The 24,816-nt window shown below is 42.5% G+C and overlaps 2 protein-coding genes across 5 annotated transcripts; one reads left to right on the top strand and one right to left on the bottom strand.

Annotated features, from left to right (window-relative positions):
* Positions 1-698: 698 nt before the first annotated feature.
* cd99l2 (CD99 molecule-like 2) lies at positions 699-8,135 on the top strand. Its single transcript, XM_037479165.2, has 10 exons — positions 699-941; positions 2,840-2,881; positions 3,154-3,201; positions 3,478-3,576; positions 4,795-4,875; positions 6,269-6,337; positions 6,422-6,475; positions 6,586-6,705; positions 7,310-7,375; positions 7,537-8,135. The coding sequence occupies exons 1-10, from the start codon at positions 884-886 to the stop codon at positions 7,596-7,598; spliced, it is 699 nt and encodes a 232-aa protein (XP_037335062.2). The 5' UTR covers positions 699-883; the 3' UTR covers positions 7,599-8,135.
* Positions 8,136-12,065: 3,930 nt separating this feature from the next.
* On the bottom strand, positions 12,066-24,264 carry mtmr1a (myotubularin related protein 1a). 4 transcript variants are annotated; one of them, XM_037479158.2, is made up of 19 exons: positions 23,927-24,264; positions 21,432-21,534; positions 21,325-21,348; positions 19,830-19,898; positions 19,002-19,089; positions 18,667-18,761; positions 18,451-18,558; positions 18,257-18,355; positions 18,072-18,155; positions 17,342-17,491; positions 15,742-15,930; positions 15,461-15,646; positions 15,223-15,381; positions 15,077-15,124; positions 14,615-14,707; positions 14,332-14,445; positions 14,207-14,250; positions 13,990-14,122; positions 12,066-13,345 (listed from the first exon to the last, which is right to left on the bottom strand). In XM_037479158.2, exons 1-19 carry the CDS (start codon positions 24,031-24,033, stop codon positions 13,184-13,186), a joined length of 2,055 nt encoding a protein of 684 aa, XP_037335055.2. In that variant the 5' UTR covers positions 24,034-24,264; the 3' UTR covers positions 12,066-13,183. The 4 variants fall into 4 exon arrangements, with proteins under 4 accessions (XP_037335055.2, XP_037335056.2, XP_037335057.1 ...); XM_037479159.2 differs by lacking the exon at positions 21,325-21,348; XM_037479160.2 differs by lacking the exon at positions 19,830-19,898.
* Between the last annotated feature and the right edge of the window lie 552 nt (positions 24,265-24,816).

A 24,816-nucleotide genomic window follows, 5' to 3' on the forward strand; every position in this document is an offset into this window, starting at 1 on the left:
TTGTCTAGTAGTTTGTTTTAAATGCATATATTTCCAAACTTCATCTGAAAAGTAGTAACTATAGCCAAAAAAAACTCAGTGGAGTTAAAAGACACAACACTAAATTATGCAGTAGCAAAAGCAACCCTAAACCTCTTTCTCTGGTTCCCACAGCCAACTTTAAACCCCTGTGCATTTATTTTTCTTTTACATATTTAATACATGTTGTTACATTTATTTTTCATTGAGATGGGTGATAGTCTTTACGGATAGAAATACAGATAGTGGAAATAGAGTAGGTGTCATTTAGCAACCCTTTCCAATTAGATTTAATGTGATTTTACCTGTGGGAAAAATAAGATTTAAGAGATTAGAAAAAGCCAAGATAATGCCTTATTAGTCCCACAATGGTGACATTTACTGGATTACTGCTGCAAATGTTAAGTGCAAACAAGATACAGGAAACAGGATCATGAGTATTATAAATACACATTAATAACTAATAAAAAAGGGAATGCTTCATGAGAAGTGCAAACTCTGTGCGAAGGCTACATGTTATTATTTCATATGTCTTCAATATATCGGAGAGAAGGGGTTTTCAATTGCAGGATATGATTGAAACTTCCTACCTATGTTAAAACAGTCATTTAGTGCTGCTGGCCTTCCTCCCTTTACATTTTTGGGCTGAGCAACCCGGGGGGGGGGATTTTATTTTGAAAGGCGTGGCAGGAAGTGGAACCGTGTGGGAGCGTCACCAGGGGCCATAGCAAACGCCTTGTATGCGGCGTTTCGAGACGTAGCTGAACCGCAGGCTACACACAAACCGAGCGCTGACAGTCCCGTTACTTTACCCGCCCCGTTATCACTTTGTACCGGCTGTTCGCCCCGCGTGGAGACCGACGCCATGGCTCGCCGCTCCCTGTGGTCGCTCTGCCTGCCGCTGGCGCTGCTGCTGCTGGGAGGTAAGGCTTTGTCCCGCACACCTCAGCGGCTCCACATGTTCGCCTTTTGTGCCGCCCTTCGAGTAGAGGCCGAGTAACGGTCCACTCGGCCCCGTGGGCAGACGTGAAAGGGACACCTATTACATGTCCGTACTCTTTGATTATTTATGATACAATCATAAAGGAGACAACAAGAATTACTGTGTGATGTTAAATTAGTTCATTTGGGATGCATTTGTTCCAGATATAACGGTGGCTGGTAGCCAGCAGTAATAGGTTTAGTAATTACACATTGTTACATTAAGTTGAATTATTCCCAGCACATCCAGATATTTTATTTACTTAACGTTATATGAAAAATAATAAATATGACATGAGTTATCACAGGTGAGACTGATGTGGCACCCACGATATCTTGTCTGTCTGGATTGCAGCGACACGTGACACAATGATGTCACTCGATGATGATTAATATAAAAAGTTAGTCACCTAAAATGAGAAATAATTTAAAAGCAGATGATTGTGTGCTGCATTACTGAAGCACCTGTGCTGACCCCCACCCCTGGTCTGCAGGGTTACAGCACAACCGTCTAGACACCCAGGTTTCTTGAAATTGATTGTGCGGTGTAATTTAACCTATATTTTAAATATATGAATGTGGAAATAAACTAGAAAGAAATTAACTAGAAAGAAATCCTTTATAAAACCAGTTGTAGGCAAGTAACTGCAATGCTCTAATGCTATTCATGCAAATGAGGGGAATTCATTTTGGCTCACTGAGGGGGGAGGGGGAATTCAGTCTCTGTTCATAACTGCTGAGGGGGTGTGTGTGTGTGTGGGGGGGGGTGGGGGGGTTACCCCCAGATTCCTGGACTCTTGGTAACCGTCATTAAGGAGCATTCATCCACCTCCAGCGCTGCCTTCTCCCCGTGTAGACTAGGGAAACCTCCCTTAGAGCTCATTTCAGCCCCATAACCTGGTGACCAGGCTTGCTGTTCTCCATCCAAGAAAGTGACCAACCTGTATCACTGGGGTGTTACGTCAGTGCCAATACCTTTGCCACTGCCCAGGTTTCCTACTGGGAATATGTCTCCAATGCAGAGTTTTAACATACGCATTTTTTAAATAACTGAAATCATAATCAGGAATCAGGAAACGTTTATTGCCATAATATGTTAGACATACATGGAAATTGTCTTGGCGGTTGGTGCATGACGGAAGACAGTACGACAATGACAACATTATTCCTAATTCTACCAGTCCTCCGGTTTTAGCTGGTTGCCTTTGTTATATCTCTTCCTCACGTTTCCTGCAATCCACCATTTATAAAAACAAAAAAAGTGGAGCAGCTTAGAGCAAGAAACTTGTACTTGAGTTTTAACATAAAACCAAAATAGATTCTAAAGAAATTAGGAGGTACAGCAGAACAAAAGCAAAAGGAAGAAACAACCACTGCAGAATTAATGTAGTGTTAAGGAAAACCAGTTCTATTACTGTTGATTAATACAGAACAATCCCAAATTAAACAGGTTTAGTTAAACAGGCCTTTGAAAAAAAGTCAAAATGTCCACTGTTTTCAAAAAGGTCTAACGATAGATGTACAAGTACCCACACACACATGTGTTTGTTTGTGAGTGGCAGCCAATGAGGTTTCTGTTTGTGTCCCATCTCGTAAATGATCTGTTTTGCGGCACAGACAACAAACAGAGCGGATTAGTGCACAGTGGGCCCAGTTTGGCACCAACTCCGCAGTTTTGTATCCGTGTGCCACAGTTACACCAGCAGGGCCCTGAAAAATGATCCATGACATTCTCCTACCTCTACATAAAGTGGAAACAAAAGTGACCTGTTTGAACCCTTTTTGGTTGGATGTGTCAGATTGAGTGGGACGTGTCTTTTCTGTCTTCTCCGGACTGTAGTTCTGTCTCAGGAGTTGGACCTGTCTGATGCTCTGGATCCAGGTAAGTCTCATAAATACATGATCTGTATCCCACAATCATCATGTCATCCTGGTTAAAAAATCACCTGAGTTGTATAACGCAATTATTATGTAATGTCACAATGATTGGAAACCAGTGACCTTCCTCTGTGACAGTAAGAAAAATACACCCTAAAATCATGTGTTTAAAAAAAGGTCTGCAGATCTGTCCTGAATGCACAATAAAATATCTACTTTAGCTTGAGGTTAAAGTAATGAGTCTTCTATGACTATATCATTTATCTTAACCTACAGTGACACCTACACCAAAGCCAGCAGCACCAGCTGGAGGAACAGGAGGAGGTAAGGGCCACACAGATCATTTCATTCTATGGTCATTTTTTTTTAATGAGGTAATAAAACACCTGCTTAACCTAGACAGCATCATCTACTGTAGAAGTGTGAACCAATCGGTTGATGTTGATGTTGTCCGAAATGTTACATTGGACATAAGACACATGTCTTACCTTTTGTGTTTCCAATCGCAACCATGAGCGTCCACATCCAGCGGTGTGAAATCTTTTGCAGTGCACTGAAATCAGTGGTTCTACAGATTTGTGCTGTCAATGTCGCGTACAGGATTTAATCTGGAGGACTCCCTTGATCTGGTTCACCCCACCACCAAAGCCCCGCCCAAGGTCAAGCCAAAAGCCCCAGTGAACCCCGAATCCAAACCAGGTGAGACACTGTAAACATGAAAGGGTCTCCTCTGTCAGTTGTGGGCTACTGTAGATACATGGTTGTGCATCACAAATAGGACCGGCTCTCGATCTACATTTGAAGGGCCCATTCTAAATAAACTGAGACGCAACAATTCTGTTCAGGTGATTACACATGACACAATGAAGAATTGGTTATGAATATTGTATTCCATTTCTGACAATACATCCGCACCAATCCTTGATACTTGTCCTTTAACATTGAAAAGGATAGTGGGCTTTATTGTGAAAAAAAAACTGGGAATCATTGGATACAAGAGTTAGAGTGACGAACTAGAAAAAGTAGAAATGTTCTTTGTAGCACAATTGAATCAATTATATTTGTACTGTTATGTGACAGCTCTACGTGTCGCCACATGCAGCTTAGCTTAGCATGAATATAGTTGGGGAGTTAAACTGTAGATGATCATTCAACTATCCATGGTTTCGGCTGAACACATTATGTCAGCTAGCTAATTCACACCTGCTGGACGGCGCGGATCCATTGTAGAAAAACAAAGCCAGAATATTTCCAGGGTGCTGCCATCTTGTGCGTTTGGCATCATTTCTCCGAGGGACGAGGTCCTGCCTGTACTCCCGAATCACGAGCCAGCCACGGCCACAACTCCTTAACGTGAGAGGCACCTAGCTGCTACGTTAGCACCACTGCAACCGATTGGCTAGAATTTAACCACAATTGTCTCTGCACATATGAGGAACTACATATGTGCAGAGACTGTGTCGAGTCTTGGCCAATCAGCGCTAAGATCTCTACAGCGTCTTCATTTTCTCACCAACTCTTCCAAATCGAAAGTTACCGCCAACACACATGATTATAATTATTATTTTTATTATACGTGTTTTGGTGCAATCTATGATGTTGATGAGATCAAATAAGAATTGGAGCTTGAGGGTTCAATCACATTGTGTGATGAACCCTCAAGCCCTGTGATGGATGTGATGTGGTGGCCAAACAATCTTTGCCGCAATGTGAAGTTGGTTAAAGAGAAGTCAAGCTGCAACCAGCCTCATTTGTATGACGGATTATTCTACACTGGCTCACTTTTTGGATTACAGTTAACTCACAAAAATCCCGGGAGCATGTTGGGGGGCTCACTACGTCTCAGTTTATCTGTTTTAATGCCTTCTGCTCTCCCCTTTACGAAAACATTGACCACCGACTTTTTGACCTCAACAGCTGCTGATGACTTTAAACTGAGTGATGCCCTGGACTCCAACAATGACATTGGTATCAAGGATAAGAACAAGGGGCAGGGAGGTGGGTGGGAGTTTCTTCTGTAGGACTTGCATTTGTTAAAAAAACTAAATAACAATCATCATTTTAAAGGGATTTAATACAGAATTAAAGCCACTATGTGTAGAACAAGATATGACATCACAACAGATAATGATAAGATATTACTATGACGTACAAGTTGTAGACATAGCGGCTTTAAATGGCAGGAAGTCATCCTCTGCAGTATATTTAGAACTGGGCAATTTAAGTTCATATCCTGCGGATCAAATCGCCCTGAATAAATATACTGAAATCCACACCTATCCACTCACCCGCAGCTCCATTCACATTCCCATTTTTCACAGTATTGTAAAGGCAGTGGAAATTCAAGATTCTCATTTGAAAAAAATGTGAACTTTAGAAAGTTTCCGTGGGTCCACTTTGAGCACAATTGAAGCCACTGTGTGCTTGTTGAAGGACTCTGTTGTTGAGAGGACTCAACAGGTCAGGAGAGCTCATTGTTTTCATTGCTGTTGGTCATCACACCCACCCACCCCCTCCCGCGCTGCTGATAAAGCTTGCATGCTGTTTCCACACTGTCTAACCACTGCAGTTCAGTCCATCACCATACGATTTGAAATCTTTTTTTGTATGTCATTCTCCATTTGTATTTTTTCTGTATTCCCTCAATCAAATCCCTGTGTGTAGATTCTACAAATGAAAGGAATGATTGTTTGTTTGTTATTGTTATTACTCTGATGTATAATTTCACAATGAAGACTGCTGGTCATCAACCTTAAAATATATTGTCACGCATGATAAATACTCCAATATCTACATATCACTGTGTATATTAAGACCAATATGATACAAACGAAACCTGACACAAATCAATCTATTTGATTATATAGAACCATGACTCAGAAATCATATTGTCTGGGTTATATTGAGCAGGAATCCCTTTTTACTTTAAAGGTACGGCAAACATTATTTAAAAACCTGAATGTATAAAAATATACAGTAAACATGCTCAATGGTCATGGATGTTCAGATGGAGCATATGGACGTTTCATTTAGAAACTATGCAAAAGGGGCTGTTTTTTCTCATTACAGTATGAAGAGAATAAATTACATTTTCTATTCTGAACAATCAAATTGGAGTTCATAGCAGCCGTTGCTCACCAGAAGCCATCAGTGTAAACGTGGCTGTCTTTCTTCCTCGTCCTGCTCATCATCTGCTCGATCATTTGCTGTGACTAGTTTATTCTGGATTCTGATAGGGGCAGATGTCCAATCCGATTTCTGTCTCAACACACGGGGCAGCTGGTCCCCCTCGTGGGTTTGAGTTTCCTGTACCTTTAAGGAGCGGCGTTTATCCTGCACATCATTTAGAGATGCTGTTCTGCTTCCGCACTGATTATCTGGCCTCTTACAGGTGGATTCTCTGACGACGATCTGTTCGATGTCAGCAAAGACGACACCTACAATCCTGACAAAGGCAAAGGTAGTTCTGGACCTTGTCAGAAAAAGCCCAGGTAAAACCCAGTGGCTGACGGGAATGAAAAACTGCCGTTCTCTGTTTCAACAGGGGGACGGCCCACTGGTGGCAAAGATAAGTTGGACGAGTATGACGACAACGCTGGTGGGTTTAATTTCCTCTAGTGATTGTTCAGAAATTCCCACCCGTCTCTCTGGCCACAGGACTTTACTACAAATATAATATATACTTATATATCATTTGTGTGTTTACAGAGACCACTGCAGAAGTTGGCACCATTGCAGGAATCGTTAGTGCGGTTGCCATGGCGCTGGTGGGTGCTATCAGCAGCTACATTTCGTACCAGAAGAAGAAGCTGTGCTTCAGTCTCCAGCGTAAGGCTTTTACATGTATTTATTACACATGAAATTCAGCCACACCGGGGCATAAATATCTGCAGTGTGTCGCTCCAACTAGAAGTAGATCGGTCACTAAAATTGTAGTCAGGTTCTACGTACCTTTTTATCAACGCTAATCGAACGAGTCCTCAGCTCATCTGAGCTATTAGGCCTCTTTTTGCTCATTGTTTCAGGATATATGGGACAACGTGTACAAAGCAGAAAGAGATGGTATTTCTGACATGCTCAATGTGGAAACACATGTTGATAATGGTTTCCATAGTGATAGGCCATTACTCTTCTCTGGCAAGTGAAGCAAGTAATGCAACACAAATATTCGCCCCATGCTTGGTATGAATGTAGAATAACGCGGTGATGCTAGCGTGTGATGCTAGCATGAAACCACCTTCTATGGTTGATGGCTCTTGATTGAACAGCCAAGCTTAAATGGTGCCCAAAGATGTAATAAATGACTAGTTTGAAACAGGAGATGGCATCTAGTCATTAGTAGGTGATGACAGCTGTGTTGTTAGAAGTAGAGCGGCTAGCGGAGGTAGTGGCACACGTCTGTTGATGCTCACTGAACGTTGCTGTGTTACAGAGAGCCTGAACACGGACATGGTGAAGGCTGAGAATCCTGAAGCTGTGGTTGCTACAGAACCACAAGGTAAACACGTCTCCACTCAAACCCACACACGTCGGCTGACTCAGACAAGAAGCAGCATCTCATTTCCTTCCTTTTTATAATAAGAGACTCATTTCATATGAGCTTCCAAAAAAGGATCTGTGCATCAACGTGTGTGTGTGTTGTTTCTTTTGTATTTGCAGTCCAACAGACTCTCCTGGAGCCCCCCAATGCTGAACCCCCCACTGAGGAGAATGCTGTGTAACACACTTGCTCACAGACACACACACACGCACACACACACACACACACACACACACAGGTCACCCACCATCATTTGCTATTTCACAAACGTTGGCATTTTTAAGTCCGTTTGCGCTGAATGTGAACACAATTGTTTTTAGAATTCTCAGCTGTAAACATGGCTGACAGTGTATCGAACTTTGCCAAATGTACGTGTAAATAGTTATTTATTGTTTTCTGTTCAAAGCACCACTTACAAAATTGGTTGACAGTAATCCAGCCTTTGCTGTGTGCACAGTTGAGTTGTAGCATTTTGAGGTCCAGACACACAGTGAAGATGTAATACTGAAAAAGAAAATACAAAAAGTGGTTAATCTGATAATACGTTGGAGAAGCTTCTCTGGGTGTGTGTCGAGCGTCTCTGGGTTCACAGGGAGTCAGTTACTTTATTGATTGATTTGATTGAATTTAGACGGATCTGTGATTGGCAGCGTGATTAAAGCTGATTGTCATGTGAACCAGGGGGCGCTGGGGGACATGCCTAGTCTTCTTTCCTTTTTTTTAAGATGAATGAAAGTTCATGCCATCATCAATATCTTATTTTCTTACTTTGAATGGAGATCAGCAGTTACTCCCTTATCTTTTCAAATAACTGATTACTTGTCGTAAGTCATGTATGTTACTTTTATAGATGGAAGTTGGAGATGAGCAAGCTAATCATGTATTGATGAAATGTGGTGATAAAATGTGTCATAAGCACAGTTAGTGTTACTAGAAAGAAGAAAGTAACACAATCAATTAAAGGGGCAATCTTGGACACATATAACTCAGGTTACATAACATAACTAAACAGTTTCTGGAAAGAACAACTTAGATAACAAAATAAATTGCGGGCATCGGCCCTGTGGTTCAGATCCGTAGTTTCGTAGCCGAGGATACATCCTTTCACCAAATTTAATGAAAATCCGCCCAATAGTTTCTCCTGTGGTCTTACTGGCAAACATGTCATCATTATTCTTAGATACAATTGTGTTTGTTTCAAGTTTCCGTACACAATCATCATGAGTTTAAAATGGGTGATTATGATGAGGTTTTTGACATTTTGACCCACTTGGCCCTTAATTGGGCTCCTCTGTTGAAGTCCATTGGTGGGACATGCTGGTACATCCTGCTTGTAGCTATTGTTTACATCATATGACTGTTATATCATTAGGTGCAACACGTTGCTTCATGCTTCACACCCTCCTTGCGTGGTCCATGTTGATGTACAAAGTTGCCTTATTCAGATATGGATCTTTTTGCAGTGGGGAAAGAATAAGGCGTCCAAACATTTCAAATCAAATCAAATGAGAACATTTCTGTCTACTTACAACCTGTGACTTTTTATAGTGTAAAAATGCTGTTTTTATTTAAATGACAATGCTTATGAAGGGAGCATGGCTTGGTTTGAAAGGTTGAGATTGAGAGTTTGTAATGAGAGTAGCCCAAAGTCAAGGAATGAAAGATAATTCAAATTTCTAAAGGAAAACTTGATTCTAACGACTCACAAAACTGGTAGCATGTAGCGTAACAACAACGCTAGCTAAATCAGGTTCCAGTGTGTTTAACAATGCACAGCGTGCACCTCTCCGTCTCTGTTCATTTGAAAGAGATTTTTTTTTAAGTGGGAAACCTTTTTTTAAGAGAAAACCTCAAACACGGCTTCGGGGGAACGCAGACTGTGACGAGGAAGATAAATGTGTGAAATGTGACTTTGCTACGTCCACAAGCTAATATTGTGTGTACCATGTTTTATTGTGTTAGCACTGAGGTGTCAATGTTTGCAGAAGAATTGTGAAACGTGTATTTATCCACAGTGGCCATTTTAGATCTACATCAGTGGGAAAATAGCACTAAGCAAAACACAAAAGCTAAAGAGGTTTTTGATATTGTAGCCGGGCCGTTAGTTGCTTATGAAAATTCAAAGTGATCCTTGTGAGTTTCCCTGTTAACGTTGATGATAAATGCATTCCCTTCCATGTACAAAATAAGCTGGCTAAGTTGCACGCTCTTGACTAACAAAAGTCCTTTGATTGATGAGCACGGAGCAGTTAGCCGAAACGCATACTCTGCATGTGAAATACATCCCTGTGGGGTCAGGCTCCTCCGGGTGCCCTTTACAGTGACTCTCCTCATGATAAGTAATACACTGTGTTTCTCTTAATACATTTACTCATCAACGAGGAAACATTTGGTAACTATAATTGTCGCTGAAATGGAACCATTTAAACTAATGTGTGTTGGAGCATTTGCGTCGGTGCATTTGACTTTGATGGGTCTTGGAGGGTCGGAGCGTTGTGGACTTTAAAATGGCCACAATGGAACAATATTTTCAAGAGTGGAGAAGTGAGTTAATTGTTAAAGATGATGTCTGAAAAAGATTTTGAACACGTTAGCAGAAAAAGCTAAAAAAATCTAGTGTGCTTTAGCTGTGTAGATGAAGTTAGCACCAGTAGCTTTAGGGTCTTGATTAGTGTCGTGACGAGTGCTTATGGAAGGTTGTGATGGTTGAACATATTACTGTGAGCTTTTGTGTGTTTGTACTATTAGCAGCGTGTAGGAGAGCAAATCTACGCTCCATATTATACCCTTTAGTGTGTTTACACTCTGCCTTTTGCTCTTTTTACTCTTTGTACCCAACTTTCCTAATAACGTAGCTTAACTTTTTGTAGATAGTTCTACTGCTTTCTTCTTCTGTACTGCCCAACGCTTTGCTGTTCGCCTGAAGCGACATCTCAGATCGTTCTCTCTCCGGTCTGATAATGCTTGTACAGCACTGCTCAGAACCTCTGCTTCAATGATGCCACCATGCGCCATGTGCCTCACTTCCAGCGCATGCCAAGGCGCGTATTTGACGCAGTGTCAGCGCAGTCCTGCTGGATGTCTAGTGACTATTCTCCCCAGCCAATCGGGGGGTCTGCATTGTCTAAACCCCCGCCTGTTTGTATTGGCTCAGGTCACATGGACCCTCGGGCCGAGGTCGTACCAAAAAAAAAAAAAAAAAGGTGCCACGGGCCGTTCCCAAACCAGAACAGAGCGGGTTGAGTCGAGTGTGGCTTTACGATCTCCACATCTTTAAAAGCTGCCTACCAGACGTGTTGAGAATGAAGAGGCCAGGAGAAGCCCCCGTGGCGTCAGCAGGGCTCTGGCTAGTGTCTGTCCTATGAGCTGTGAGTGTGTAGTAGGCGGTGCCTGTGGCCTGGTGGTGCATGGATGCCCTGTAGTGCTTCTCTCTGCCTTACACCCTGTACGTCACGCACAGTGCCTTTATGCATTGGGACTAAATGGAGAAAAAAAATGCTTTGGAATAAACGTGAAGGAACATAATTGAATGGAATGTCCTTAAGATTGAAATGTGTTTGCTGGTCCGATGAGGATTTGATGGATTACAGTACAATGTCTTATAAATGATGCGTACGTAAAAACAAGCTGCATCTATGACTCCATGATTGTTTATTATGTGGATGTTGATGATGCTTTAAGATGCAGTGTGGACATTATTGTCACCAGACTGTACAGGACATGACGTGCTTGTGTAAATAGTTGAGATAGCTGTGGACTGGGGGAGTGAAAGAGGCGGTGTCACAAGATAACACGGCAACAAGGCACGTTAAAAAACAAAAAACACACAGAAAACTAAATTTGTATGCTATTGGTGAATTTATAGAATGCTTTTTACCATCAACCCAGCATTTAGTGTTTTTAACCGCTGTATTTTTGTGACACGCAAAGTGATTTTTTTTTTAATACTCCAGCGGAGTGAAAGAGGCGGTCTCACAAGAATATACCAGATCAGTTGTTTTACCAATTATTTGCCCCGTAGGAAAGACATTTTTCAGATTATTCTCATAGTCAAAGAGCTCATTTTTCAGATAATGTGTAATTTCGAGTACTCATATTCACGAGTATTATCAGACAAGTTGAAAAAAATGTTGGAAACAATATTAACCAATTATTCTCCCGGTCTGGAACTAATTCCAATTACGCCCGACAACACATGAATGCAGCACAAGTCTGCATATGATTTACCCCGAGAACCAGTTACCATAGCAGCATAAACTGAATCATTGAAAGACTGAATTATATCGTGGTGTTACGTCACAGCTGTGTGTGAGGTCACGTGACACGGACCGCTCTGACCCCCCCTACCCCACTCTTACGCTGCTGGGCTACCTGTCACATACATCACACACACCTCCAGCATACTGCGTTTGTACAAACACACACACACACTTTAATGCATGCTTTTCTCTACACACTTCTACTTCTTGCTTACGAGTGTCGGACTTTTGAGTCTTCCTGACCTCTGAATGTTGGACAGTCTTAATTTCTTGAAGTGTAATAATGCTAAACTGGAATTTTTCTCTATAGAAATTAAACAAGTCCATGGCGAGGTGCTTGTTACTAATATGAACCAATTCAATAAAATAATTCAAAAGACAACAAAGAGTGGAGATTTGAATTCTTCCCTTTTTATTATTTTTTTAAATGGAATGTCAGAAGTGATTATGGCTCATTTAAGAGTTTCAGCCTGTCTTAGTTAGACACATTACGTACAAAAAAGATTTGCTGGATTGCATGCCACAGGTAGAGTGTGTAAATAGAAAAAAGCTGGGCTGCTCTACATGTCTGCAGATTGGCTCATTTGTTGAATGATTTACAGTAAAAGACAAAGTTGTTACAGTGGTGGTGGTGGGGGGGGGGGGGTGTACCAGTGTTCCTTGTGACAGGGTTGACACAAGAAAAGGCAAAGATAAATTAAATTTTTAAAAAAAGGCAACTTTTATATACAAAAACAGAAAACAAGCAGCAGGTGAGGGATATCGATGCCAGGACTGGGATTCAAAAATATGCTATTTATATGAAGTTCTTCCACCTAAAAAATGTGACTTTGGAGAGAACTGTGGCATCAGTCACATGACTAAGAGAAGGAGGAGAAAGTGTGAGCGAACCTGCATGTGGTGTAAATTCAGCTCTCAGTGGCCCCTCAGACAGGGAGAGTGGAGTGGGAGATTCCTGCAGGACCTGCGACGCTGGCCTTCCACAATTTTGAGATTTCTTTTCTCAATAATATGAAAAAACAAGCACAGCTTTCCATCTGGCTCATTTCTACGGAGCCTTTTAAGGGGACTACAGAAGAATCAGCTGCGTCCTCTCATTTGGAAAATAAAGATATGGGGCACTGAATTGTCTGTAGGTAGGTAGCCAACTAACATACGGGAGCACTCGGTAGCTCTGGAGCTTTAGTTAATACAAATAATTTAATTATTGTTTTGTGTTTGTGGTTTGTTAAATCATCATATGCACTATCCTGTCTTCATATTTCTGTCCTTATTCTCTATCATCCCTTTAATGGCTCCATACAGACTTAATACTTTCTTTAAATACTTTTTAAACTCAAAATACATCTGGTAAGGGTATTTTACTTTGCTAAAATTGTATTTAAGATGATTAAAATATTGTAAATATTTTTGTAAAGCCTCATTCCCATTGTAAACATCACCTTTTAGTAATTGAGCTGAAACACACATTAAACTGTGTGTGTGTGTGTGTGTGTGTGTGTATTTGTCAGACAGCAGAATGCAGAGGAGTTCCTGCGATGTGTGAAGGGGAGTGTTCAGAGAAGGAAGACGAGGAGCGGGAGGTGGCGTCTCTCTTCAGCTCCTCCACCCTCCTCTGGAGCTCTGCTTTTAAGAACAGAAGCTCCTTCAGCGTCTGGTGCACCGGCACCTGAAGAAAACACACAGGATTAACAGGAACGGTTTCCACCAGATGCCAGGGCCATTCCTTTTAGAAACGTTTGTTTGTTGCTTTATAAATATCTGGAAGCGGATTCCTATACATGCCTACATGTACACACAGGTACGGGGAACCTGATTGGCTCACTGGGACAAAGCATTAGGGCTACTAATTTGTGGAGTAAAGTAACAATTTGAAAATAGTTAATATCATGAGATTTAAGTTTAAAATTAATGAGTTAACCGTATCATAATTAAATTTGTACATTTGAGAAAAGTAACAGCCTCAGATTATGGGTTTATCTTAGAGTTTAACACGTACATTTTTAACAAAAACAAGTTTTATCAGCAGCCTTGCTGCTTTCTGATGAGTTCTATCTACTCCCATCAAATTCACATCAAACCATTTCAACTATTCTAAAAACATTCCAAATGTCTTATTTACATCACAGTCTGTCAATGACTAGCAGCACAGCTCATGTAGAGTGCTCCATAGCACAGCCGCAGCGCCCCCAGTGGAATCCAGGAGGAAGCACGCATTGGGCCCACAGGGCAAATGTGACAAAACGGAACATGTGAAGCTGGGGCTCTGGGTTGAAAGCCTGCGGATAGATTTTTTGTAACGTCTGTGCGTACCTGTGGTCTCATGCGCGGGTTCCAGCGGGCGTAGTAGCCTGTCCACAGCTCCAGGTGTCTGGAGGAAACCAGCGGGCACAGGACGTGGTGCTCATAGTCCACGTAGAAAGGGTTGGTGAAGTCCTCCGGCTGGCTGTAGGGGACGAAGAGATCAGAACAGACAGTGAGACCGCCGCTCCCAACTCTACCAATCCTCTCAGAGCGCTGAGCAGCTTACCTGTTAATGTAGGACCACAGTGACACCGTGCTGGTCTGCACTTCCTACACGGGGTAAAAGAAGAGCTGAATGGGACACGGCTCCATCAGACAGGGGGCCCCTGTCACAAGAAGAACGATACGTACCTTAGCCGCCCTCTCCTGCTCGCTGCTGTACAGGAATGTACCAAACAGACAACTGTAGAGGTGGTCCAGCACCGTGATCAGGAACAGCTCGTTGAACTCAAAGGCTGCTGGGAACTGCAGTCAAGAGGCACAGAAGGGATCAGCGGGGTGGTGGGGAGACTACTACTGTCTCTGAGCAGCTCACAGGGCAAAGCTACAGAAGCCAGGTGGAATAATACTGCTGCGGATACCACGGATCTCCGGAGGGTCGAACGCTGTAATGAGGTGTTGGAAGTTGTGTTACCTGTCGAGTCATCTGCCAAACGCAGTCGATAAACTGGACGAAGAGAGGCGAGCGCTCCGAGTTAGCGTGGTTCTCATCGCCGTGACCCACGCGCTGCGGCACACAACAAACGTTAAATAGTGTTAATGTGTGTGGCTTCATAAGTATTCAGCGTGGAGAGATGATATGTCAGACCATAGCAAAATAATAGTGAGTGATAATAAAAGTGATTAATCACAGTGCATAACACTAATAGACCACAGACCTTTAAAATAAAAAGTAGACTGTGTTTATTAATTGATGCGCTAATAACACGTTTACGTACCCAGCCCTATTTATATTACACTGATACGTTTTTTATTAGCTTCAAGAGTCAATAAACATCTTATGCTCAGATCTACATTCTCTCTTTGTGAAGCACGAATCAACGTGTTCCCAGTTCTTCCCCACACACAAACATGTTCGGTAGATTTTGTCCCTTACAGCGGCAAACTTGTGTCCGAAGCTGACCCACTCCTTCTCCACCAGAACCTGTAGAAAACACACACACACACACACACAGAACAGTCATGCTGCGTGGAGGGGGACGGGGCCTACACAGCTGATCGTTGGTGCAGTGTGGGTGAGACCTGGAACCCGCGCAGCGTGCGGTAGTGACTGTCCAGCATCAGCATGGCCAGAGAGGTGAGCTGAGAGGTCCGGTCCCAGCCGTCGCTGCAGTGCACCACCACCGACGTCTTCCCCGACTCCAGCTTCTCGGCTATCTTTGCTGCTCCTGCTAACAACAGCTAACACACACGGGAGTGATCCGTTAGTAAAACACGGCAGCGATGAAGCAGCAAGGGTCGGGGGGGGGTGTAGAGTTACCCGGATGTATTCCAGCCAGTGCGTCTGGTCGATAGCCGAGTGCCAGTGGGCTTCGTCAATGGTGGGGTAAACCACGTCCTTCATCTTCCTCAGAGACTCTCTCATCACGTGGATGTTAGGGATCTCCAGGAAATTCAGCTCCACGTTTGAGTAGACACTTTCACTCTCATACCCTCCGTCCTTTGCCTGCGCAGAGTGGGAGGGGGGAAAGGCAAGAGAGAGAGGAGAAAATATGTCAACGCGTAACATGAGAAACTGGGTAAAGTGTGCGCGCGCCGCACCTTGTTGGTGACCGCCACGCTGCTTTGGCGGGCGTCAAAGATGGTGAGCTTGTGGGACTGGGCGTTGGCGTCCATAATTATTTGGAGGAAGCGCTCGTCCTCTTTGCAGCGGCGGTCCGATGGGCCGACTAACGGCTGGCTGCAGCGTACGATGGTGGCCTGAGTCTCTGGATGGATCCAGGACAGGACCTGCAGGAAGAGCATTTCTGTCAACATGTCACAATGTGGCCACTCAAGGCTAAAAGTCTTCCAAATCTTTCCGAGCTCCATTTGGAGCACAACGGGCCAGCAGCCTCCTACGGAGGTCTCTAGGCAACCCAAAGCTGGATTAGGTGCAAAACAAAAAAGGCCCCCAAAAACAATAGGTACGAAATTAGAAACCGACCCGATTGACCCTGCCGATGTTCTTGAGCTCTCTGCCAGTGGACCGGCAGCGCTCCCCTACACAGACATTATAATAGTGCAGATAGTAACAAGTGTACATTGTTATTGATATTATTCTGATATTCTATACAATTTATTTTCTACTTCATGCAAATTACAGATGAAGAGGAGTAGAAGAGAACGGAGACCTTTTTTTGGACTAAAACGAGACTAAAGGAGCTTTGAAAATAAAAAACTAGGACTAAATCTTTTTTCGGGTGACGAAGTCACAATACTCAGTAGCGCCGAGTGTGAAAAGTGGTCGGTGGCAGATTCCTCTGTCAGAACGGCAGGTTGGGTGGTCGGTGGCAGGTTGCGATGGTTGGATCCCTTTCCAGAACGGCACAAGTCGATCTCATTTGGGTATTTAGCGGCATGACCATGGGTTCGCCGTAAATGTTTTTTTCTAACTTTATTGAGAATCTGGCACAACACAGCGACCTCCAAGTAGCGCAGTGTCTTAAATAAAGTGATAAGGGACTTTTTATTTGCTCAAAGTCTGAAACGGGTCATGTGGCCAATGCTTTGATAACTCCGACCGCAGCCAGTGGACAGAGAGCACCAGCGGACTGACTATTACCTCCCCCCGTCCGGCCAAACCATTCGCCCGACCACTAGCAGTCAGTGAAAAATGGGTTCTTGTTTTATTTGTTTCAGTTATTTTGGAAGCATATGTCCCTCTATTGTTGTAGCCACATTCCTATGCTATGAACGGCAGGTCGCTAAATCTCAAGGCACCTTCCTATCATATTATAGGAACATGGCGATATTGAGAGGCATGGCAACGCTAAAACCCTGGGCCCGAGAAGGGAAGAAAAGTAGTTTAATAAGGTTATTAAATGTGACTAAAACTAGAGTAAAATTAAGGAATAAAATGACTAAATGTGACTAAAACTATATGCATTTTTGACTAAGACTAAATCAATAATAGCTGCCAAAATTAACACTGTTGCTGATGCAGCGTTTCTCTATGTGCAAGTCTCAAATATGGGTACAGATTTGTGTTAAATCTGTAGGTTTTATATTCATCGTATGCATTCCATCTTCTTTCTTGATTTAATTGTCTCATTTCCCCCTGTTTCTATATTAATGCTGTATCTATGGATTCTTTTTTTGTATCCATTTATTCTCTTTCTTTGAAATGTATGATGGAAATAAATGAAGGGTAGAGACTGACCGGTATGCGATGCTTGGCTCTGAACACAGCCACTCGCCTCACGTCGTCCTCTGCGATGTGGGTGGGGATGACCAGGATGGAGGGATACGTGTCACACAGCTCGTAGTTGCTGTTCATCTTGCTAAAGGCCCAGCTCTCATTAGGGAGACCCTGAGCAAACACAGCCGTTACAAACAGTACGTCATACAGAAGCACCATGCAGCGCTTCCTGTGGAAGGACAGGCGTGTTGATACATTTATATCACCTAGTATTTCATTGCACTACCTTAAACAGTATACACAACTATACAAGTATATTGTTTGGATGTTGTGAAGTGGTGTTGATGAGGTATTACTCTGCAGTCAGTGTATTCATCTTGCTGTCAGACGGGCCTCTCGACTAGGAGCCGAACTAAAACAGAAGCTTATGATCTCTTCAGAGCCTCCAGACTCCGCTGACAACTAACAGCAGAGAAAAGTTTCACTTTCAGCTCCATTTCCTGTCGGAAAATAGTCAATATAGCAAACACCTTAACACGGCAGTAAATTAGTGTGCTCCAAGCTCCATCTACTGTAGGAATACATATATTACTAATTATTATTAAATAGTAGTACTTATATATTCCAGGGGGCTTAATCTCTGCCTTTAAATGTGAGATATAGAAGAAAGTGTTGCTTCATTTACTGTAGTCAACCCATATGATAGTGTTGCCATGGTAAGGTTTATGGGGGAGAAATGGAGGTGTGTTACCAGACGTCTGTACTCTGCCGTTGGCTCGTACACCTTCCATCCGTCCACGGGGAACTGCTCCTTGTACAGGAAGGCAAACAGCGGCTGAAAGAGCACCACATGACGCGCGTTAGCATCCACAGCCAGCTGGCTCCTTTGTTTTTATCACCTCGCACACACACACATACACACACACTGAGACTGACCAGACTGTGGGAGAGGGGGAAGGCATGTTTGGACAGTAGCTCCACCACGTCCGGATGGCTTTCCTCCGTCTTGTAGGCGAACCTGGGACTCCTCATGTCCTGATACCAGAGAGACATAGACAGACAACAGGAATGGTGGTGTAAACGCAGACTCGTCAGTTTTTGCTGAGATGACTCTTCTGACTCTCTGGTACCTTGCACACCAGCTCCAGTCCTTTGGTGTTCTCTCCCTGGTTGGGAACACTGATGGTCTCCAGTCTGCTGATGACTCCCAGGTTCACGTCGAGAACAAACGGAGACTCCTGGATGTGCAAAGACATTCAGACACAGTTCCAAAGTCACACAAACACACGTACAGAGTCCGGCTTGTGACGGCAACGGAGAGGTTTGAAATGATGAATGTGAAGTACCCGTTCCACGCTGGTGAAGTAGAGCTTGTAGTCTGTGATGGTTAGGGTTCCATTAACCGGACCACTGAAGGGACAGATGTACATCACATCCTTCACTGCATGTCACACACAAAAACAAAGGGCATGTAAGAAATGTGTTGATAATAATGTATATATTACCCAGTAAAATGTACGCTCACTTGCCCAAACATACACTAAAAAGCAAAGAGAAGCTCTGAGAAGGAGAGGGTCTCTTTAAATGCTTACTATATGTAAGACTTGAATATGGAAAATGGTAAAACTGTTCAGACCAGAATTGTTGGGGCTTCTGGAAGCGAGGGGTCTTTAGGACTCACCGGTCGTCTGGACAGTCTCTCCTGGGAGCAGAGGAACCTGATTCTGGAACATTGTGACCTGCGCCCCGTATCTCAAAGCCGGAAGGTTCTGTACAGAGCACGGAGTGGTCAGTGGGAGCATCCTGCACCACGGACACCTCACACAGAATAAATAGCTGAAATGGGCCTGTTCTCTGGGCTCAACATCTGTGAGCTCACAGGACAAAGGCTGCGAATGCTAGCGAGCAGCATGCGTCCTCCTGATGAGACCACCAGCCGGACATCGGCACATTTGGAACAACAGGAAGCAGTTCTCCAATAGCAGCTTACACTTTGTACAGCGGCAGTGCAACGTGGGCCATTTCACTCATTTGCATATGCATTTATTTTACCAATACTGAAACAAAAAATAAGACTGCCTTCCCGAGGGTGAAGTATAGTTTTGAAAAGGTTCGACAAAATGTTAATTTTAATTTGTTAAGTAAATCGAAAAAATTATTAATATAAATGTGGATACAGATCACAAGACACAACACTATTGACCAAGAAATATTACTGGAATATTTCAAAATGTTGCCTTATAAATTGCGCAACAGAAAAGAAAGTTCAAAATCCACAACTAAATGAATTCATTCATTCAACATTTTCCCTAAAAAAATAAAAGGTCATAATTGTCTACACTTCCCACAAGTGGACCGCTTCTCCCTGACTGGTTAACTCATGTCTCTCAAACTCTACATCCGCATGTTACTACATGTGTTATTCATATCCTCAGGAGCTGAGACAAGAGAGGACAGGGCATGCAGACCAGGACAGACAGAGGGGGAGGAAGGACAGACAGAAACTTGCCAAAGCATTGGAAGGATGCTCAGAATAGATATCTCCATGGTAACAAAGCCCTTCCTCTTGTGAATCTTGCTGCCGCAGAGAAGCAGTGTGGAGAAAGTGAGGGACAGAGAAAGAGAGACAAAAATCCATCATACTGTGAATGTACGGATTAATCTGCACCACGTCCCTCCCCCCTCTCCTCTGGGCGGAGCTGGGTGTGTGCTCGAGTGTCCAGGTTAAACCAAAAATGAATATAATCTCCACATAATCATGAGAGTGACTGCTTTCATCATACAGCATACAGTCCATGTCACACACAAGTCTGAGTTCAGGATTCCTCACTAGAGGGACATGAACCTCTGAATAAAATGTAATTACAATTGATTCATTAATAAATGTATTTGAAGAACCCAAAAACACCAATCTGCCTCAGAGGGCTTTGCAAACTGCACAACCATTTTAACAGTGGGAAAGTTACACACTGATGAATGAACAGTTATTAGATCTGCACCACTGATGTTTCATACTAATAAAAGAAGGATGGAGTGTGTAGGGGTGAAGAAAAAAGTCAGAGAAGAAGAAGCAGGACTAAGCTGCATCTGAAGTGTGCAGTTTGTCGGACACAGGAAGCCCCTCTGAAATCACAACGACACCACCATCACATCCCGATTTCTCTACATGAAACAGAAGGGGATCGTCATAAGCCGCTGTTTTAATTATTCTTTCTTCTCGTTTGATCCTCCACTCAAGAAGAAACTAGGAACAGTTGGATTGTAGCTTAAGCCTGAAGCTAAGCTGCACTTTTGGCTGTCTAGTATCTACAACAGCAGACTGATAAGACTAAAACTCTAACCCCGGGGGTCAGCCGCTTAGATTGACGGCCACACACACGCACACGCACACACACGCACACACATACGCACACGCACGCACACGCACACAGCAGACCACATTCAGGCTGTGATATAAAACAGGTCACTTTTACTATTACCAAGTGGCATGACATCTTTTGTTATTCCTCAAAACGATCAATGAAGCTCACAATGTCCAACAGTAAAGCGAGACGTTTCTTGTACAACTGAAGGCTTCTAATAAATGTTATCAAAGTATATTTGGGCAGGTTTTTTAGTCAATCAGAATGTGTCCATGCATTTCAAAAAACATGACATATCATTTAACTGACGCTTTTATCCAAAGCGACTTACATTGCATTATAACCCATGCAAACAAGGCTAATCTTCAGCATTCAGTGCAAATGTTTTGTTCATCTGGCCAACCACAAAAACCACAACTCAATAACCAATCTGCCTGTTAAAAGACAATTCAGAATGATTTTTGAAATGTGGGCTTTGGTGGAGTGCTGCAGGGTGCTGACAGGCTGAAGCAGAAGACACACTGCACAGCAGGCGCTTAATCTAAGCAACGACAGCAGCTGTGAACCTTTACGTTCACTCACACTTAACATACAAAGCTCTGGCCACCTAAGCACACACAAACACACATTTGCCAGGCTTACCATGAGAACTGGTCTTCTCCTAGCCTATTGAGTTACAAAACACAAACTCGTGAGAAATACTGTAAACAGGGTGAGATTTTGTGTGTAAGTTTGTGTCTATTAGCTACCTTGTTGTCCCTGGCAATGTCAGATGGGACTGATCCTGAGATCTGACTGGAGATGGTGGCTGCTATCAGCTGTTTACACCACTCAACATGGCAACCTGTTGGACTGAACAGAACAAGAAAAAAAGTTGATAAGTACTAACCCCAATAATTATTTTGCCCTTTTCCCCCCACAATACCACTGCAAGATGTTTGACGTTCGGTTGTAATTCCCAATTTTCTGTTATGCTTTTACTGTAAAACTTATTGTATTAAAATACTATTAAAGCAAGTTTAAAACAGTATTTGTATTTAGAAGACAAAGTGACAGTAGTGAGCGGGAGATAACATATGGAATATGTGCTACACAATTCCGCAGGCCACAAAAATCTCTTAGTGGTTGGTGATATAAAACAGATTCAATTTTCCTAGCTCAAAACCAGCCCACTCTCTCCCATAGAAAGTAGCTACAGAACGGGCTCCCCCAAGATCAAATTAGATGTACACTTTATTCATCCTTAGGGGAAAATGTGTTGTGGCATCGGCAGGTAAGGTTAAACGTATTAAACGTATGGTACACAAAAAGTATTCTGTTTGGAACAAAAAATGCATTATATATATATATATATGCACAAATATTCATCCAACAACAGTTTGGTGACCAACATTGCCTTTTCCAGCATGATGGAGCACCTCGTCATGAGGCAAACGTGATAACTAATAAGTGGCTCGGGGAACAAAACATCGAAATGTTGGGTCCATGGCCAGGAAACTCCCCAGACCTTAATCACATTGAGAACTTGTGATCAATCCTCAAGAGGTGGGTAGAAAAAGAAAAACCCACAAATTCTGACAAACTCCAAGCATTGATTATGCAGGAATGGGCTGCCATTAGTCAGGATGTGGCCCAGAAGTTAATCGACAGCATGCAAGGGCGAATTGCAGAGAAGGGTCAATATATCGACTCTTTGCATAAACTCTATGTAATTGTCAATAAAATATTTTGACACTTATTACATGCTTGTAATTATACTTCAGTATACCATAGTAACATCTTACAAAAATATCTAAGAACACTGAAACAACACACTTTGTGAAAACCAATACATAGATAGATATCTATAGATATGTAGATACAATAGGTATTCAATTAAATCAGTAGTGCAATGGTAATTGATATTAAATGAAAACAGTAGTACAATGGTTAGTGGTAATGTATCAATTAAACAAGGATTTAGCCAGAGGTGGTCTGTTGTGCAGTCGGTATGAATGTTTTCCTGTATCTGTCCTTGTGACAGCAAAGCTGGATCATCCTGTTGGAGAAAGTGCTCCGCTGTCCCTGCAGTAGGTGGTGAAAAGTGACCTGGTGATACTACTGTCCGCAGCCAATGATAGAGCCAGCTCCAATGCTGGAGACACAACAGACTAGCAGAACATCTCCAACATCTTGCTGCACAAGTATCAGTTTCCTCAAGAAAAAGAAAATGACTCATCCTCTTCTTGTACACAGAATATGGGCCAAATATTTTTTAGTGTAAAAAGTATATATATATATATATATGATTTGATTTGACAATGACCATGCCAAGCTTTTTGGTCTACAATGGGATGTTTTGAAAGACATTTCTTGTTACACGTAACTATCTTGTTATGAACAGTAAGAAATGTAGAAAAATAGTGTGAGGTGATGCACGGGAGTGTAGGCACATTTAGTGATATAATATTTCTGCTAATAATATGAACACACAGGGGCTTATTCTAAGTTAGATCCAATAGGATTTTAATCCAAATGTTACTAAACTAATATGGAGAGGACTCAACTTAGACGTTGTTCCAGTCAGACGAGTTTCGAAATCTCACATTCAATCATTTTTTAACTTGTGCTGGCACTCAACGCATCTGCAAACACAGCTGTTTAGCGATAGCGTCGGACACCGGGCGCACAGCTGTGTGGTTTGTCTTAAAAGCAACGTTAGCCAGTAACGTTAGGCAGTACCCTTAAATTAACGTCGGCTAGTAACGGTAGCTAGCAGCGTTAGCTAGTACCCATAACTTAACGACAGTTAGCTAGTAACGTTAGCCTGTAACGATAACAGTTAGCTGGTAACGTTAGCCACTAACGTTAGTAAGATCTGTTTTACAGAGCCAAAGCTAGCTATTAGCTGTTTGTGACCCTGGTATACTATCGCCGTGTCAAACATGTTACATACTTGAGAACAGCAGAGAACACCGTAAGATTTTAGGATTTAGCTACAGTATCAAAGGCTCCAGCACTATAATACTTAACGTTACCTTCACACTGAACTACGGTTAAATACTGCCATTATGTAGCCTCTAGTTTGTGAAATAAATAAAACGTTTTAAAATTTAAAATAGATAATTATGCATTGGAGCTACGCCAAATTGTTATTTTAAATTCAGGAAATTATTGGTATATATCATATATAATATATCATATTGGGGAAAGGTAAAACCAATAAAAACGACAATAGACATTTTGTAACATCGAGGACACTCACCTTTCCAGGGTATCACCCGAAGCCGGTGCGCAAGTCGGGGGGGCCCAGGGCTTTCTGTTCGGCAGTGCTCCGTCCGCCGCTCCGGCAGCTCCGGCCTGTTTCTCCATCTGCCAGACAACTGCTTACTTTATGGGCGAGTACGGCAGGAGGCGAACGAGTCCGTCTGATACCAGGATGGGGATGAAATTAAGAGCTCGGTTTATTCCCAATGTCGGCGGGCTGGTTCGTCTACGTCCCGGCTGAGGCTCACTCTGGATTTTATAGCGTTATTTGTTATTTCAAAAAGCTTCCTGTCATTTGGTAAATTTGTGCTTCCTGCCGGCCGACTCGCATTGAAGCTCCGCCCACCTATGACACGCCAGAGGAGCGAGGATGACACGGGGCCAAATATTTGGGGTAGATGCTCAACAGCTGGGCAAACAATTCAAACCTATCGAATCCTAATCTAAATTACTGATATCATTTTTTGTTTCGAACATATATATTTTTAAATAACTGAATATATATGGAAACAATGTAAGAAACATTCAATAATTAATATAATATACTGTATATACACACACAATTATTTACATACATTGCATGTATATATTACAAGTAGAATATATATTTTGCAGTTATGTATAGGTTACCCTGCAACCGTGATAGCACTTATAGTAAATATACCTTGGTTTTCTTAAATACATTTATAACACACTGTCAAAGTAATAAAGGTCCTTTCGGTTTTTCCCTAAAAGTGAGGATATGATCAGCTGTAACGGGGTTCCTCTCATAGTCAGAGCAGAGTGCACATAGCTTTGCAACAATTGAACACTGTGGTAGTAAACTGAATAAATGTCAACAGTTGTATACACTTTTTAGCATCTGTAGTCGTGCTGTAACGTGTCAAT

Source organism: Pungitius pungitius, chromosome 1 (assembly GCF_949316345.1).
Source record: "Pungitius pungitius chromosome 1, fPunPun2.1, whole genome shotgun sequence".
Lineage (NCBI taxonomy): Eukaryota > Metazoa > Chordata > Actinopteri > Perciformes > Gasterosteidae > Pungitius > Pungitius pungitius.